Raw genomic sequence first — 16,660 nt, 5'->3', positions numbered from 1 at the left:
CAGAAAATCACACTCCCTCATAATAAAATAAAAGTGCACTGATCATGTTCATTGTCAAACTTGAATGTACGGTGGACGCGTTCTTGTGTGCGATTGGCTGAATCTTGAGGCCAAAGGTTAGTCTACTGCTAAAGCTGACGTCGGCTTATTTCCCAAAATGACGACGCGGACATCAGACATACAAACGAGCCGGGGTAGTTCTACGTTATTATCCAATAAACGGACCGTAAGCATGGCTCAAACAAAATCCAGACTGTTGGGAAACAATTGTATTTTCTTCTTAACAATATCGTCTATGATGCACATGGCATTGGCTGACGGAAAGACACTCGTTTTGTTGGACAACCTCAACATCAGAGACACCCATTCAATCTTCTTCCGCAGTCTGGCAGGTGAGAAGGAATACTCATGCTTTTCTCAATCATTGATACTTAGGTAGCTAGTGGTTTCACAATGTTACATTCAATAACGTGTTTTCATTAATTGGTTTTCGTTCAGATATTAATGTAAGTTAGCGCTCGTTTCTGTCCACTACTAGCTAGCTAATCTTAGCTAGTTTTGTTAACGTTGCATAGGAAAAGGTGTCACTGCTGGGGCGTGTGGCATTGATTTTTGGTCAAATAGTAGCTAGCTAGCTCTCATTGTCGAAGATAGCGCGTATCTGTCCACCTGACGATGTTAGGTTTTTGCACTAATTGTGATTGTAGTGTACTGCTGAGCTACATCCTGCACATTTTGCAGACCCCACTGCGCATGTGCTGTTACATGACGTTTCCCAAATGTACATCCAAGGCAATACACATTTTTAATACAAGCATCCCTCAAAGTAGTGCATTGTTTATATGCACTAGAAATGACTGGTTAACAGCCTATCCTAGGGGATCAAATATGTAAAGCAAAATACATTTGCAGCGGGCTGATGTAGCTGTTTCTATTTGTAGATCGTGGTTTTGACCTTTCATTCAAGACTGCAGATGATCCGTCACTTTCCCTGATCAAATATGGCCAATTTCTCTATGACCACCTTATCATCTTCTCCCCATCTGTGGAAGGTTAGTTAATTAACATTGCAGTTCAACATTTTAGTGGCATTTCATAACTTTCCTCAGTGACTCTTGTTACAAAGTTTAAACTATTTAATGCATATTTTTTTCCTTTAAGACTTTGGTGGCAACATCAATGTTGAGACCATCACATCATTCATTGATGGTGGAGGCAATGTCCTGGTGGCTGCTGGCTCTGATATTGGTAAGTTCAAAAATTGATTATTCTTCCATGATGTGTGTAAAACCACACACTTGGGTTCTTTTACACTGGAACTAGTGCCATTGTCTTGTCCTCTCTTTTGCCCTAGGTGACCCCCTTAGAGAGCTGGGCAGTGAATGTGGGATTGAGTTTGATGAGGAGAAGACTGCTGTAATTGACCATCACCATTACGATGTGTCGGACCCTGGTGAGGTAAGCAGAAGAGCTGAAGATAACATTCTAATGTAAACCTTTAAGCTGAAGTTTTTGCAATTGCTTATGTATGTATTTGCACACCTGTCTGGTAATGTAGACTTCTCAAGAAAAGATGTGGATTGAGTGTCCATTTGAATTACAGAGCACTTGAGGTGGGTTATGATCATAAAATGTAAATGTTTTTCCTTCCCCTAGCATACCTTGATTGTTGCTGATCCAGAGAATCTGCTGAAGGCTCCCACTATTGTTGGGAACCCCAGTGACAAACCCATCCTCTTCAAGGGTGTTGGGTGAGTCTACCATTACAGTGGAGAACAATTATTGGCTCTTCTAAACAAGGGTTATTACTACACTGGTATTGGGTTGTTTCCCATGGTAAAGTATTGTCGTCCTCTTCTCCCAGCATGGTGGCAGACCCAGATAACCCCCTGGTCCTGGACATCCTGACTGGCTCCTCCACCTCCTACTCCTACTTCCCTGACCGACCCATCTCTCAGGTAATACCAGCACTGTTTCCTTCCTTATCAAACATTCTCCTTTGACAATGTAATAACTTATGTGCATGTATAAGGTGTTTATCCCTGGAACATTATATTTTGGTTGACACTATGTTCTCCTTCTTTCTGGACAGTACCCCCATGCTGTTGGAAAGAACACTCTTCTGATTGCTGGACTCCAGGCCAGGAACAACGCCCGTGTGGTATTCAGCGGCTCACTGTACTTTTTCAGTGACGCCTTCTTCAACTCAGCTGTGCAGAAGGCCACACCTGGCTCCCAGAGGTAACACTCTCTCATAGTGCTTTTCATCATCTGCTCTGCAATTGCATGCCCTACTTTTTAACTTTAATTGTCCAATAATCACCCTTGTATTTCTAGAAACGGAACTGTTTTAATTCCTGTCTTGCACCTCTTGAAGGTACGCTCAGACTGGGAACATGGAGTTAGCTGAGGCTCTGTCCCAATGGGTGTTCAAGGAGGCCGGTGTACTCCGGGTGGGAGCTGTTACCCATCATCCTGTGGGCGAGAGCACCCCTCCTGCAGCCTACACCATCACAGACCTTGTGGTGAGTCACTTAAGGCCATGATTGAATCTATGATGACAGTATTTAGCAATTTTTATGTTCATTTAACGGAACATTCAAAAGTTTAAAATATGCCCGTTGAGCTCATGAGTGAGCATGAAGATATTCGTTTTTAGCTCAATCAAGTGGCATGGCATTGTTTCTGTCCCTTACTTCCGACACAGGAGTACAGCGTTGTTATTGAGATGCTGTCCAAGGGCAGCTGGGTTCCCTTTGACGGGAAAGACATCCAGCTGGAGTTTGTGAGAATCGACCCCTTCGTCAGGACCTACCTCAAGAAAAATGGTATGAACATTTCAGACATGACCAATGTTCTCTTTAAGCAGTCCATGAAGAAATCTCAAAATTCAACTTCTCTGAACTTGACTAGATTTTCACCCTGTTAGTTTGCAATATCTTTCAGATCAACGTTTCCCTCTACTGTGGGAATTGTGATCGAATCAACATATCAGCCCCTTTCAATGCAACATACCGAAATAAAACAAACTATAAAATACTGTTTTTGTTGTAGGCAGAGTGCATCGAAATGGGGATTCTGCAGGCACGAGCGATTGCAACTCATGAGTAGCCTAGATGCGCTTGTTTTGACATCAAGGCGCAGAGCCCGTGTGCACATTTGTTGATATTCTTGGCTAGTTACTGAGTTATTAGCCCAGTTATAGCTCGTTTTTGGTCCGCAATGGAGTGATTGCTGCCTACAAAATGCACGAAATGTGTACATTTCTAGCCATCTTTGAAAAGCAAGTCCGGTTAAGAGGGACAGTATTGTATTTTGAGACAGGCTTGAAGAAGCTAATGGGCAGAGGGTAGCATACATTTTTGTCTGATTCTCTGTAATAATGGTATGGAAATAATGAATACGTGGTTTCTTGCATCATACAATACATTTTGGCTAAAAAAAAGTTCATGTCAAGCTCTGCATAATGTTTTTAAAAAGTCTCATGGAATGTAGGCCTACATTAAACACCACACATTGGCGGCTACTGTAGGCTGTCAGAGAATAGCTGTTTTCCATGTGAAAATGTTATGGGATGCCTTTCTCTGTTTTTGATGGTAGGCCATTCTGTTAGACTTACATTATGATCAAATAGCCACCGTAGCTTAATTTGCCACTGTTAAAACGGTAGCTTAAAGTGGGTACAGGTTCAGTGTAAACGCATGCAGGACGTTGCACAAAATGTTCACATTCAAGTTTCCGCTCAGCAGACCTGAAATATGCTCAGTGCTGGCAAAAAATAGAGGCAACGTTGGACATAAAAATAAAAAAAATCCATGATTATTAACATAATTACATTTTTTTGTTGTAATTCTCGCAGAATAGTTTTCCAATAACCCAAATCAAAGAATTGTATTCAAAAGTGTGCATCCTTAAACCCTCAAAGTTCTACAGCTGCACCATTGAGAGCATCTTGACTGGCTGCATCATTGCTTGATATGGTAATTGCTTGGCATCCGACTGCAAGGCGCTACAGAGGGTGGTGCGAGCGGCCCAGTACATCACTGGGGCCTAGCTCCCTGCCTTCCAGGACCTCTAGGGCCTTCCTCTGGTGGTGTCAGAGGAAAGCCCTAAAGATTCTGACTCCAGCCACGCTAGTCAGACTGTTCTCTCTGCTACTGATACATCAAGTCTGGAACCAACAGGACCCTGAACAGCTTATACCCCCAAGCCATAAGATTACTAAATAGTTAACCAATAACTCCTGACATATGCTGCTGTTACTGTTTATTGTCGATCCTGTTGCCTAGTCACTTTATCCCTAACTATGTGTACATATCTACCTCATACCCCTGCGCATTGACTCGGTACTGGTGCCAAGTTATCGTTACTCATTGTGTATTTATTCATCATGTTATTTCTGCATTGATGGGGAAGGGCATGTAAGCATTTCACTGTTAGTCTACACCTGTTTACGAATCATGTAACTAATACAAATAGATTTTAAATGCTATTTTTCCCTTAACAGGAGATAAATACAGCGTCCAGTTTAAGTTGCCTGACGTGTATGGAGTGTTCCAGTTCAAGGTGGACTATAACAGGCTAGGCTACACACACCTGTACTCCTCCACTCAGGTGAGGGAACTGTTACATTAAAACATGTGTTTTGTAATGGAAGGCTCTTGAATATGTCAAGGGCTACACCAGCTAATTCATTGTACCTATCACACTCTAAGAACACAGAATATAGTACTGAATTGTAAGAGGCTCATTTGCTAATGTATACATCCTCTCCCATAGGTGTCGGTGCGACCCCTGCAGCACACCCAGTATGAGCGCTTCATCCCCTCCGCGTTTCCTTACTACGCCAGTGTCTTCTCTATGATGGGAGGACTCTTTGTCTTCAGCATAGTCTTCCTTCACATGAAAGAAAAGGAGAAGTCAGACTAGGGTGATAAAAGTGTATTAAATTAGGAGGGAGGGTTGGTAGATAATGGGGTGAGGTTCTTGTTTGCTTAAATTGTCTGTCAGAGCCTGCAAAAAGAGTTGACAGTTAAAATTGTTGCTTCTATATTGGTTGTGGGGGCATTTAATTATGGCTTTGCAGGCTAACTTACTCAGCTTTTGTACTAAAAAAAACAAACTTTCATGTATAAAATAATCACTCAAATGATCTGTGAGCATTCTAAAATTCAGTTGGGAATTGTTGCTTCAAGATCTCAATATCAGGTGGAGCACTTGTTTGGAAACATTCTATGAATTATTTCTCTCCCCCCCCCCACCCACTTGTATGAGGTATAAAAACATCTTGATGTGGAAGTGCACTGAATATTTTAGTTGTGTCTGATAAAATCTGTTTCTATGGTAAGCTTAACATGTTTTCAACTACTAGGAAGTTAAACAAGTCCTTGAAAGCTACAATAAAATGTTGCCATGACATTATTAGTCAATAACATATCCTGCAGCTGGACAGAGCAGAGCATATATTACAATTCATTTTGTTACGAAAGTAAATCAGTTCCCACATCTGGTTACCATCATTTTGTTGGTGGTGACGTTGGTGTGTCACGAGCTCATTGACAGGCGTTTAGTGACGTAGAACTTGAAATGGCTAGCTGCTGAGCTTATCATTGTCAAGAACTTATTCCTCCACTGGACTAAACATTGAGCCTGGACTTGCTCATGGTCTCGCAATTTCACAATGATAAGTTTATCTACAGTAAAAGTACGTTTAAAGGACAATTCGGAGATTAAAATACTGGGTAGCTAGCTACACCGAAAGTGTAAGCAACCTATGACAGTGGGAGATTAATTCTCTAGCGCTAAGGTAACGCGTTGGCTAGATAGCTAGCAAGCTAACGTGTTAGCCAGTTTAGTTGAATTGTCTTTCGAAGCGTTTCCGAGGCTAGTAATGACACCGTAGCTAGCTAACGTCAGCTAGGAAACTAGTCAACGTTAGTAGCTAGCACTTGCCATTGTCTTGTGTCTTAGTTTAACGTTATCGTTACCTAGCCAACTGATTGCTTGATGTTTTATGTTGTATGCTAGCCAATTACTGTACCAGCGTTAAATATATATGTCTAGCTAGCTCAGCTATTAGTTGTCTAGCTTTGAGAACATCAACAGACCACATCGAGACTTCTTGGAATCAGCTGACAGCTGCAGGCAGCTAAGGAGACCAGTGATGGATCAACTCAAAGTCAAGGACAGAATATTGGAAAACATTTCTTTGTCTGTCAAGAAGGTAAGACTGATATTAAGTGTTGTATGCACACATTCATCATGCTAGCATGATTAGCTAACTAACTTATTTGAAGACAGTAAACATGAGTATTACCCTAAGTTACGTAGCAGACGTAAAAATAAACGCATGCTAGGATAAGTAGGCCTGGTTTATGAAAGAAAAGCAGTTGATGAATATAAGGTCCTTGAAGATTGTTTAGTTAGCTAACAAATATGGATTAAGTATATCAACATGGGTGTTTTGTTTACTGGCTAACGTCACTAGTATTGTATTGGTTAGTCGAGACATTGAATGGCTGGTGAAAACAGCACAGCAGCACTGACTGCGCATATCGATACTGTCATGTAATAAACTGTTGCTTCTAAAATTCTTTGTCATGGTCGATTCAGCAACCCTTAGGTAGCTAGCTATGTCTATTTGAAGGACAACATATTGTTGCAAATTTTCTAAACACATTTCAATATACTTAAGATAAACATGAGTACTGTGAAAACATTGACATTAAGTATTTGACTTCTGGGTGTCTTCATAAATTAGGCTGAACCCTGTTTGAATGTTGACATTAATCCTTTGCATAAACCTGTGCAGTGTGGTAACATTGAGTCCCATCCTTCCAAAGTATTTGCACTGTGCCAGACGGCCACTGCTTTATAGGCCTTGCCTGATATGATATTCAAATCATCTCCCTATATTTGGTTCATTCCTGTCCCCAGTATGTCTTGTGGTCACATTACCATCAGGGGACTGGAATTTATTACATTTCTACATTCCTGTATATTCAGTCAGTGCTGTTTCTGGTCTTTTCTGAGGTGACAAACACATGTCTGATTTAAGTTAGTCATGGTAATACCGTTTAGGGGATCAGATATACTGTAGCATTTAACAAATTTCAGGCTCCATACTCCCATCAAAGCCTATACTGTCAGCTGTCAATATTTGATGCATGTGGTACTCTGCTCAGGGTCTCATGACTGGGGAAGAAATCACCATATTTCTCGTTTGGCTGTGGGCCTACTCACATCACTTCCACCTGTTTTGTGCCCTGACTGCAGTTGCAGAGTTACTTTGCTGCCTGTGAGGATGAAACTCCAGCCATCCGGAATCACGACCGGGTCCTACAGCGGCTGTGTGAGCACCTCGACCATGCTCTGCTCTATGGGTAAGAAGACTGAGAGAGACAAATCTTCTCAGTACATCCTAACTCTGACATTGTCTGTGATTGTACATTTTGAACTATGTTCTTCTACTCTCCTGTTTCGTGCATTGCAGGCTGCAGGATATATCCTCAGGTTATTGGGTCCTGGTTCTACACTTCACCCGCAGGGAAGCGGTCCGGCAGATAGACGAGCTCCAGCACATAGCAACCAACCTTGGGCGAAGTAAGAACACAACAATTTTCACCACATCTTACGCACACATTCACATCAGTCTTGTGGGCAACTTAAGAGACAAACATTTCATAGCAGTAAACACTAATACACACATGCATGCCATTTCTGTAAGTAAATTCATTCTCTTCCATTTACTGTCATAATGTGAATGACATTGTTAGTGGTTTGGCAAATGTAAGTTCCTCTTGTGTCACATGCCAGAAATGTTGCACAAGACTGCTGTTATTTGAGGTCAGGATTACAGTAATTACCACTGTGGTTTGCACATATTTGTTTCTCTTTTTACAGAGAGGTTTCTTTGTAGGCCTACTTGTTTGACTTATTTGCAAGTTCAGGCAGGAAAGAAAGAATAGAGGGTGCTTGTAAAAATGATCTATTTATGCCCATGTCCCTCGTACTGAGCAATTCTTTTTCTGTTATCTTTTCTGTGCAGGTCGTGCCTGGTTATACCTAGCACTGAGTGAGAGCTCCTTAGAAAGCTACCTCCGTCTCTTCCAAGAGAACCAAGGATTGCTGCAGAAGTATTACTTCAAGTGAGTCTTCTGACCTAAAGAGCATCATATTATGCCTTTTGACTAATGCGTGTAGCTAGTCTCCTTATTTTAAATACACCAATTGCTTTGAATCTCTCCCCCAGAAATGCATTGGTATGCAGCCATGATCACCTCACGCTCTTCCTCACGTTGGTGTCGGGACTGGAGTTCATTCGTTTTGATCTGGAGTTGGTCAGTATTAGACAGTTGTTTGAAACCATTAGAATTCACATCAATACCCCTAATTTACAAAAGTCCAACAGTTCAATGTTCAGGCTTTATTGTAACAAAAGAAGGTACAACTAGGCTTAACCAAATAATGTAAACAGAGTACATGGTTGGTGTGTAAAACCAATAAATAATTCAGTCAAAAAAGAGACATGTATAATGTAATATCAACAACACTCTCAAACCTCCATTGTTTTGTTTTCTGGGTGTTAGGATGTCCCCTACTTGGACGTGGCCCCCTACATGCCGGAGTACTACAAGCCTCAGAACCTTCTGGACTTTGAGGAGCGTCTCCCAAGCTCGGACAGCCTGTCTCTGCACTCTTTCACCTCCACCAACCTGGAATGGGATGACAGCGCCATCGCCCCGTCCAGCGAAGGTCAGGGGCTCCACCTTTCTTTTTCTTTCTTGCTTTCTCTTTCTCCACCTCGGTTTCAGTCTCCACCCACTCTCCGTCTTATGCGGTGCATTAGCCTAATTCATAGGCCGGTGTGTCAAGTAATGGGGTGTTGATGCTAAAGTTGGATCGATCAGGTTAACCCGTTGTGGCTCATGGGTTATTACGTAGAAATAATAGTCTAGTGCTCACATTGAAGTGATTTTCATTGAGCACCAAACACAGTATGGTGTGAATGTTTTCATACAGTATCTCTCATCACTTTCCACAAACCATTGAGTCTTCATTTTTTTATTGTAGTTTTCTGTCTGCCTTGCCATACCTGTGTCTGTTATCAACATGTGTATCATATTTCTCTCATATGTCATGTTTTCAGTTTGTGCCATTGTCTCTTCTCTCTTGGGCCTTCCTGTTCTAATGTTGAGTCTTATCCCTCATTTTTTAGATTATGATTTCGGTGACATCTTCCCCGTGTTGCAGCCAAGTGCAGACTGGGAAGGTGGGACATGGTTACCCCTCCCCTATCCTCTCTCTGTCTCCGTCCTCACCTCTCCTGCCACCCCCTTCCCCATCTCACAGCATCATGCATGTCCTCCATCCCACTGTATGTGCTGAATGCATGCTGGTCCTCCGTGTGTGTGTGTGTGTAGCCAGTGGTTTAATTGAAGTATCTTAATTGCAATATCAATACTGATAAAGAACAAGCAACTAGCTAATGCTAAGAGGGAATGGTAGAGAAAGGAATCAAAGGGCTTTTGATTAATGTACTGCTAGTTTCTTGGGAAGTAGGCAAAATGGATTGGTAATGCTTTTACACTTGTCTTTGAAGACACCACTGAATCAAGCATCACTCCTCAATATCATTACATTTGTAGAGTACGACAGGATGAATTGCATAATGATGCCTAGATGTAAACATTTTATATATATATATATATATTACACACTGCTCAAAAAAATAAAGGGAACACTAAAATAACACATCCTAGATCTGAATGAATGAAATAATCTTATTAAATACTTTTTTCTTTACATAGTTGAATGTGCTGACAACAAAATCACACAAAAATAATCAATGGAAATCCAATTTATCAACCCATGGAGGTCTGGATTTGGAGTCACACTCAAAATTAAAGTGGAAAACCACACTACAGGCTGATCCAACTTTGATGTAATGTCCTTAAAATCAAGTCAAAATGAGGCTCAGTAGTGTGTGTGGCCTCCACGTGCCTGTATGACCTCCCTACAACGCCTGGGCATGCTCCTGATGAGGTGGCGGGCATGCTCCTGATCCGCCAACTCCTGGACAGTCTGTGGTGCAACGTGGCGTTGGTGGATGGAGCGAGACATGATGTCCCAGATGTGCTCAATTGGATTCAGGTCTGGGGAACGGGCGGGCCAGTCCATAGCATCAATGCCTTCCTCTTGCAGGAACTGCTGACACACTCCAGCCACATGAGGTCTAGCATTGTCTTGCATTAGGAGGAACCCAGGGCCAACCGCACCAGCATATGGTCTCACAAGGGGTCTGAGGATCTCATCTCGGTACCTAATGGCAGTCAGGCTACTTCTGGCGAGCACATGGAGGGCTGTGCGGCCCCCCCAAAGAAATGCCACCCCACACCATGACTGACCCACCGCCAAACCGGTCATGCTGGAGGATGTTGCAGGCAGCAGAACGTTCTCCACGGCGTCTCCAGACTCTGTCACGTCTGTCACGTGCTCAGTGTGAACCTGCTTTCATCTGTGAAGAGCACAGGGCGCCAGTGGCGAATTTGCCAATCTTGGTGTTCTCTGGCAAATGCCAAACGTCCTGCACAGTGTTGGGCTGTAAGCACAACCCCCACCTGTGGACGTCGGGCCCTCATACCACCCTCATGGAGTCTGTTTCTGACCGTTTGAGCAGACACATGCACATTTGTGGCCTGCTGGAGGTCATTTTGCAGGGCTTTGGCAGTGCTCCTCCTGCTCCTCCTTGCACAAAGGCGGAGGTAGCGGTCCTGCTGCTGGGTTGTTGCCCTCCTACGGCCTCCTCCACGTCTCCTGATGTACTGGCCTGTCTCCTGGTAGCGCCTCCATGCTCTGGACACTACGCTGACAGACACAGCAAACCTTCTTGCCACAGCTCGCATTGATGTGCCATCATGGATGAGCTGCACTACCTGAGCCACTTGTGTGGGTTGTAGACTCCGTCTCATGCTACCACTAGAGTGAAAGCACCACCAGCATTCAAAAGTGACCAAAACATCAGCCAGGAAGCATAGGAACTGAGAAGTGGTCTGTGGTCCCCACCTGCAGAACCACTCCTTTATTGGGGGTGTCTTGCTAATTGCCTATAATTTCCACCTGTTGTCTATTCCATTTGCACAACAGCATGTGAAATTTATTGTCAATCAGTGTTGCTTCCTAAGTGGACAGTTTGATTTCACAGAAGTGTGATTGACTTGGAGTTACATTGTGTTGTTTAAGTGTTCCCTTTATTTTTTTGAGCAGTATATAATTTTAGGGGGATTTTGTGCTGACCTTTATGCAATACATTATGATGTGGCGCTATTGTCAACATTTAATATGATTTATGGCCAGGTAAGTTATTTTCTAAGCAGACATTTCTATGCACTAGTGAATTGTTAGATGTTGTCAATCATGTTTTAATGAACCACGCAACATGTTTGTCTTTGAAGATGTGATCCTAAAGCTAATGCAGCATTGATGTGGAATATTACTAATGAGAGCTGCATTGCCTGATGCAAATGCTACTCACTCTGTCTGGTGTCTACTGGCATATATGTGGAATGGTCTCTCTTTCTCTCTGTGGAAACATTGGAATGCATGTATTTCGTCTAGGTTCAACCCAGCCTTTATAGCTTTTGTCACCAACTGAAGCGTGTAGCACTGCATTCATTCACTTGACATAGGTTAACTAGTTTAATTTAAGTATTATTTCTCAAAGCAAGTCCTAGTATGTTGCATTGCTTGACTTCAACAACATCAATTGGCACCTAATTTGAACAGATAATGAAACATCCTAAATTAATTTAATAAACACTTGTGCCCTTATGTATACTTTATGAACTATATTGCACAGTAAGCTATGGTAGGATGGTTAAGCCAAGGCTTTTGTCACTTGACAAGCTTATGTCTGTCTTCCTGCCTGTGTGTCCTTCTTACGCTTGTGTGTCCTTCTCACCCCTGTCCCAGCCAAAGCACCAGTATCTATTCTCATTCATTTAAACCCAGAGTGTGTTCAGTAGCCTGTGGCATACTGTATGTGTGACTGTTCTGCTATTCATTTGACTGTGTGTGTCCCTCCACAGAGGGTGACCTCACCGACCCAGTCAGCTGTCCTCGCTCAAACGCCTCAGACCCTCAGACGGTCTTCAGTGATTCTGTGATTCTCCGGGCAGCCGCTGCCGTCATCACAGTGAGGGGAACGCCACCGCCCCACAGCCCCACCTATAGACACAACCCCTTCAATGAGTACTCGGACACCAACACCTCGGCCGATGTTACACCCGTCCACACAGCCAGCTGCCACCACGACACCAGGGACGACATGGAGAGCACCAGCAACGAGCTAGAGGTTATCAGGTACAGCACACACCCCTAACATTAGCCTCTGTGGCTAAAACTACATGGGAATTAGCCTAGTTAGGTGGTTATCAATTTGTTACCCATACTTTTCTCAGCCTCAACACAGAGCTTGGAGTTGTTGAATCCAATTGGCACATTATCACTTAACTTTAGCTTACAGACATCGAGATTATCAGATCAACAAAGCCCTCAGACACCCGACAAGGCCCAAATCCCCGTCATGTTACATGTGCAACCAGAGAGAGAGAAAAAAAAAAACTCTAGACCACCTTTACTCCACACACAGAGACGCGTACAAAGCTCGCCCTCCATTTAGCAAATCTGACCATAATTCTATCCTCCTGATACCTATTTACAAGCAAAAACTAAAACAAGACGTACCAGTGACTCGCTCAATACAGAAGTGGTCAAATGACGCAGATGCTAAGCTACAGGACTGGTTTGCTAGCACAGACTGGAATATGTTCTGGGATTCTTCCGATGGCATTGAGGAGTACACCACATCAGTCACTGGCTTCATCAATAAGTGCATCGCACGTACATACCCCAACCAGAAGCCATGGATTACAGACACCATATGCACTGAGTTAAAGGGTAGAGCTGCCACTTTCAAGGAGCAGGACTTTAACCCAGGCGCTTATAAGAAATCCCACTATGCCCTCCGACGAACCATCAAACAGGCAAAGCATCAATACAGGACAAAGACTGAATCGTACTACACCGGCTCCCTCGCTCGTCGGATGTGGCAGGGCTTGCAAACTATCACGGACTACAAAGGGAAGCACAGCCGCGAGCTGCCCAGTGACATGAGCCTACCATACGAGCTAAATTACTTCTACGCTAGCTTTGAGGCAAGCAAAACTGAAGCATGCATGAGACCATCAGCTGTTCCGGACAACTGTGTGATCACGCTCTCCGTAGCCAATGTGAGTAAGACCTTTAAACAGGTCAACATTCACAAGGCCGCAGGGCAAGACATATTTCCAGGACGTGTTCTACAAGCATGCACTGACCAACTGGCAACTGTCTTCACTGACATTTTCAACCTGTCCCTGACCGAGTCTGTATTACCAACATGTTTCAAGCAGACCACCATAGTCCCTGTTTCCAAGAACACCAAGGTAACCTACTTAAATGACTATCGACCCGTAGCACTCACGTCTGTAGCCATGAAGTGCTTTGAAAGGATGGTCATGGCTCACATCAACACCATTATCCCAGAAACCCTAGACCCACTCCAATTTGCATACCTCCCCAACAGATCCACAGATGATGCCATCTCTATTGCACTCCACACTGCCCTTTCCCACCTGGACAAAAGGAACACCTATGTGAGAATGCTATTTATTGATTGACTACAGCTCAGCGCTCAACACCATAGTGCCCTCAAAGCTCATCACTAAGCAAAGGACCCTGGGACTAAACACCTCCCTCTGCAACTGCATCCTGGACTTCCTAACGGGCCACCCCCAGGTGGTAAGGGTAGGTAACAACACGCTGATCCTCAACGCAGAGGCCCATCAGGGGTGCTTGCTCAGTGTCCTCCTGTACTCCCTGTTCACCCATGATCGCATGGCCAAGCACGACTCCCAACACCATCGCCGACATAACAGTGGTAGGCCTGATCACCGACAACGATGAGACAGCCTATAGGGAGGTCATAGACCTGGCAGTGTAGTGCCAGGATAACAACCTCTCCCTCAACGTGATCAATACAAGGGAGATGATTGTGGACTACAGGAAAAGGAGAACTGAGCACGCCCCCATTCTCATCGACGGGGCTGTAGTGGAGCAGGTTGAGAGCTTCAAGTTCCTTGGTGTCCACATCACCAACAAACTATCATGGTCCAAACACACCAAGACAGTCGTGAAGCGGGCACGACAACGCCTATTCCTCCTCAGGAGACTGAAAGATGTGGCATGGGTCTTCAGATCCTTAAAAGTTCTACAGCTGCACCATCGAGAGCATCCTGACTGGTTGCATTACTGCCTGGTATAGCAACTGCTCGGCCTCTGACCGGAAGGCACTGCAGAGGGTAATGCATACGCACAGTGCATCATTCGGGCCAAGCTTCCTGTCATCCAGGACCTCTATACCAGGCGGTGTCAGAGGAAGGCCCTAAAAATTGCCAAAGACTCCAGCCACCCTAGTCATAGACTGTTCTGTCAGGTACCGCATGGCAAGCAGTACCAGAGCGCCAAGTCTAGGTCCAAAAGGCTTCTACCTCTAAGCCATAAGACTCCTAAACAGCTAATCAAATGGCAATCCGGACTATTTGCATTGTTGTTGTCCCCCCCATTTGTATGCTGCTGCTACTCTCTGTTTATTAGCTATGCATAGTCACTTTACCTACATATTACCTCGAACAACCTGTGCCCCCGCACATTGACTCTGTACCGGTACCCCCTGTATATAGCCTCGCTACTGTTGCTGTTTAATTATTTTTTATTTTTCCATTTTCTTTTTACTTCAGTTTATTTTAGTATATACTTTCTTAACACTTATTTTTCTTAACTGCATTGTTGGTTAAGGGCTTGTAAGTAAGCATTTCACTTAGGGATGCACGATATATCGGTGAGCATATCGGAAGATATTTGCTAAAAATTGCAACATCAGCATCGACCCGATATCTAGTTTAACGCCGATGTACAAAACCGATGTCAAAGCTGACGTGTATACCTATACAACGTAGGTAGATGATGTAATGACGCCATGAAAAGCACAGCGCTACACAGAACAAAAGCAGAAAAATACTAAGCACACACTTCCAACAACTAAACAAGTTCAAGTCGAGCAGTCATTTGAAAGAGTAAGAACATTTCTGCAAGACAACTCAAAGGCGAAACCCAGATGATGGAATTCATTGCCCTTGACAATCAACCGTTCTCTGTAGTGGATGATGTTGGCTTTCGTCGACTGGTCGAGCACCGGTACAGACTACCAAGTAGGTGCTATTTTTCAGATGTTGCCCTACCGGAGTTCTACAGTATTGTTGAAACACATCCATGAGCTACTTGCTATGGGCGTCCCTGCTATTATCTTCACGACTGACATTTGGACCAGCGATGTCAGCCCCATGAGCATGCTGAGTCTGACAGCACAATGGGTCGACGAGGATTTCGTACTGAGAAAAGCCGTATTGCATACTTAAGAATGTGCTGGTTCTCATACCGCTGCTGCCATTTCAATGGCATTTGAGAACATGTTTGAAACTTGGAAACATGAACATCTAGTGAGGGGAAAAAAGTATTTGATCCCCTGCTGATTTTGTACGTTTGCCCACTGACAAAGAAATGATCGGTCTATAATTTTAATGGTAGGTTTATTTGAACAGTGAGAGACAGAATAACAACAAAAAAATCCAGAAAAACGCTTGTCAAAAATGTTATCAAATGATTTGCATTTTAATGAGGGAAATAAGTATTTGACCCCTCTGCAAAACATGACTTAGTACTTGGTGGCAAAACCCTTGTTGGCAATCACAGAGGTCAGATGTTTCTTGTAGTTGGCCACCAGGTTTGCACACATCTCAGGAGGGATTTTGTCCCACTCCTCTTTGCAGATCTTCTCCAAGTCATTAAGGTTTCAAGGCTGACGTTTGGCAACTCGAACCTTCAGCACCCTCCACAGATTTTCTATGGGATTAAGGTCTGGAGACTGGCTAGGCCACTCCAGGACCTTAATGTGCTTCTTCTTGAGCCACTCCTTTGTTGCCTTGGCCGTGTGTTTTGGGTCATTGTCATGCTGGAATACCCATCCACGACCCATTTTCAATGTCCTGGCTGAGGGAAGGAGGTTCTCACCCAAGATTTGACGGTACATGGCCCCGTCCATCGTCCCTTTGATGCGGTGAAGTTGTCCTGTCCCCTTAGCAGAAAAACTCCCCCAAAGCATAATGTTTCCACCTCCATGTTTGACGGTGGAGATGGTGTTTCTTGGGGTCATAGGCAGCATTCCTCCTCCAAACACGGCGAGTTGAGTTGATGCCAAAGAGCTCCATTTTGGTCTCATCTGACCACAACACTTTCACCAGTTGTCCTCTGAGTCATTCAGATGTTCATTGGCAAACTTCAGACGGGCATGTATTTGTGCTTTCTTGAGCAGGGGGACCTTGCGGGCGCTGCAGAATTTCAGTCCTTCACGTCGTAGTGTGTTACCAATTGTTTTCTTGGTGACTATGGTCCCAGCTGCCTTGATCATTGACAAGATCCTCCCGTGTAGTTCTGGGCTGATTCCTCACCGTTCTCATGATCATTGCAACTCCACGAGGTGAGATCTTGCATGGAGCCCCAGGCC

General features: G+C 43.9%; 2 protein-coding genes across 3 annotated transcripts in view; both read left to right on the top strand.

The window, feature by feature from the left end:
• Positions 1-135: 135 nt before the first annotated feature.
• Positions 136-5,150, top strand: ddost (dolichyl-diphosphooligosaccharide--protein glycosyltransferase subunit (non-catalytic)). The gene is made up of 11 exons (XM_029723254.1): positions 136-392; positions 942-1,052; positions 1,162-1,248; positions 1,355-1,458; positions 1,657-1,751; positions 1,865-1,958; positions 2,093-2,241; positions 2,378-2,525; positions 2,708-2,828; positions 4,508-4,614; positions 4,780-5,150. The coding sequence occupies exons 1-11, from the start codon at positions 158-160 to the stop codon at positions 4,927-4,929; spliced, it is 1,401 nt and encodes a 466-aa protein (XP_029579114.1). The 5' UTR covers positions 136-157; the 3' UTR covers positions 4,930-5,150.
• Positions 5,151-5,545: 395 nt separating this feature from the next.
• Positions 5,546-16,660, top strand: part of plekhm2 (pleckstrin homology domain containing, family M (with RUN domain) member 2) — a 26,120-nt gene continuing 15,005 nt past the window's right edge. The window contains exons 1-8 of one of the 2 annotated variants that reach the window (XM_029723250.1): positions 5,546-6,223; positions 7,276-7,382; positions 7,493-7,602; positions 8,048-8,147; positions 8,252-8,339; positions 8,589-8,754; positions 9,218-9,271; positions 12,087-12,360. In XM_029723250.1, coding sequence (XP_029579110.1) covers positions 6,164-6,223; positions 7,276-7,382; positions 7,493-7,602; positions 8,048-8,147; positions 8,252-8,339; positions 8,589-8,754; positions 9,218-9,271; positions 12,087-12,360 — 959 coding nt within the window. In that variant the 5' untranslated portion in view covers positions 5,546-6,163. The remainder of the gene's footprint in view (positions 6,224-7,275; positions 7,383-7,492; positions 7,603-8,047; positions 8,148-8,251; positions 8,340-8,588; positions 8,755-9,217; positions 9,272-12,086; positions 12,361-16,660) is intronic. The other variant, XM_029723251.1, reaches the window with a different exon arrangement.

Source organism: Salmo trutta, chromosome 30 (assembly GCF_901001165.1).
Source record: "Salmo trutta chromosome 30, fSalTru1.1, whole genome shotgun sequence".
Taxonomy (NCBI): domain Eukaryota; kingdom Metazoa; phylum Chordata; class Actinopteri; order Salmoniformes; family Salmonidae; genus Salmo; species Salmo trutta.
This window is presented reverse-complemented; position numbering and strand designations above follow the sequence as displayed.

Bases quoted from the DNA above. Each gene is read 5' to 3' on its own strand.
- ddost (XM_029723254.1), top strand. From the start codon at position 158: ATGACGACGCGGACATCAGACATACAAACGAGCCGGGGTAGTTCTACG. The intron at 1,053-1,161 runs GTTAGTTAATTA...TTTTCCTTTAAG, and splicing joins CTTCTCCCCATCTGTGGAAG to ACTTTGGTGGCAACATCAAT. The intron at 2,242-2,377 runs GTAACACTCTCT...CACCTCTTGAAG, and splicing joins GCCACACCTGGCTCCCAGAG to GTACGCTCAGACTGGGAACA.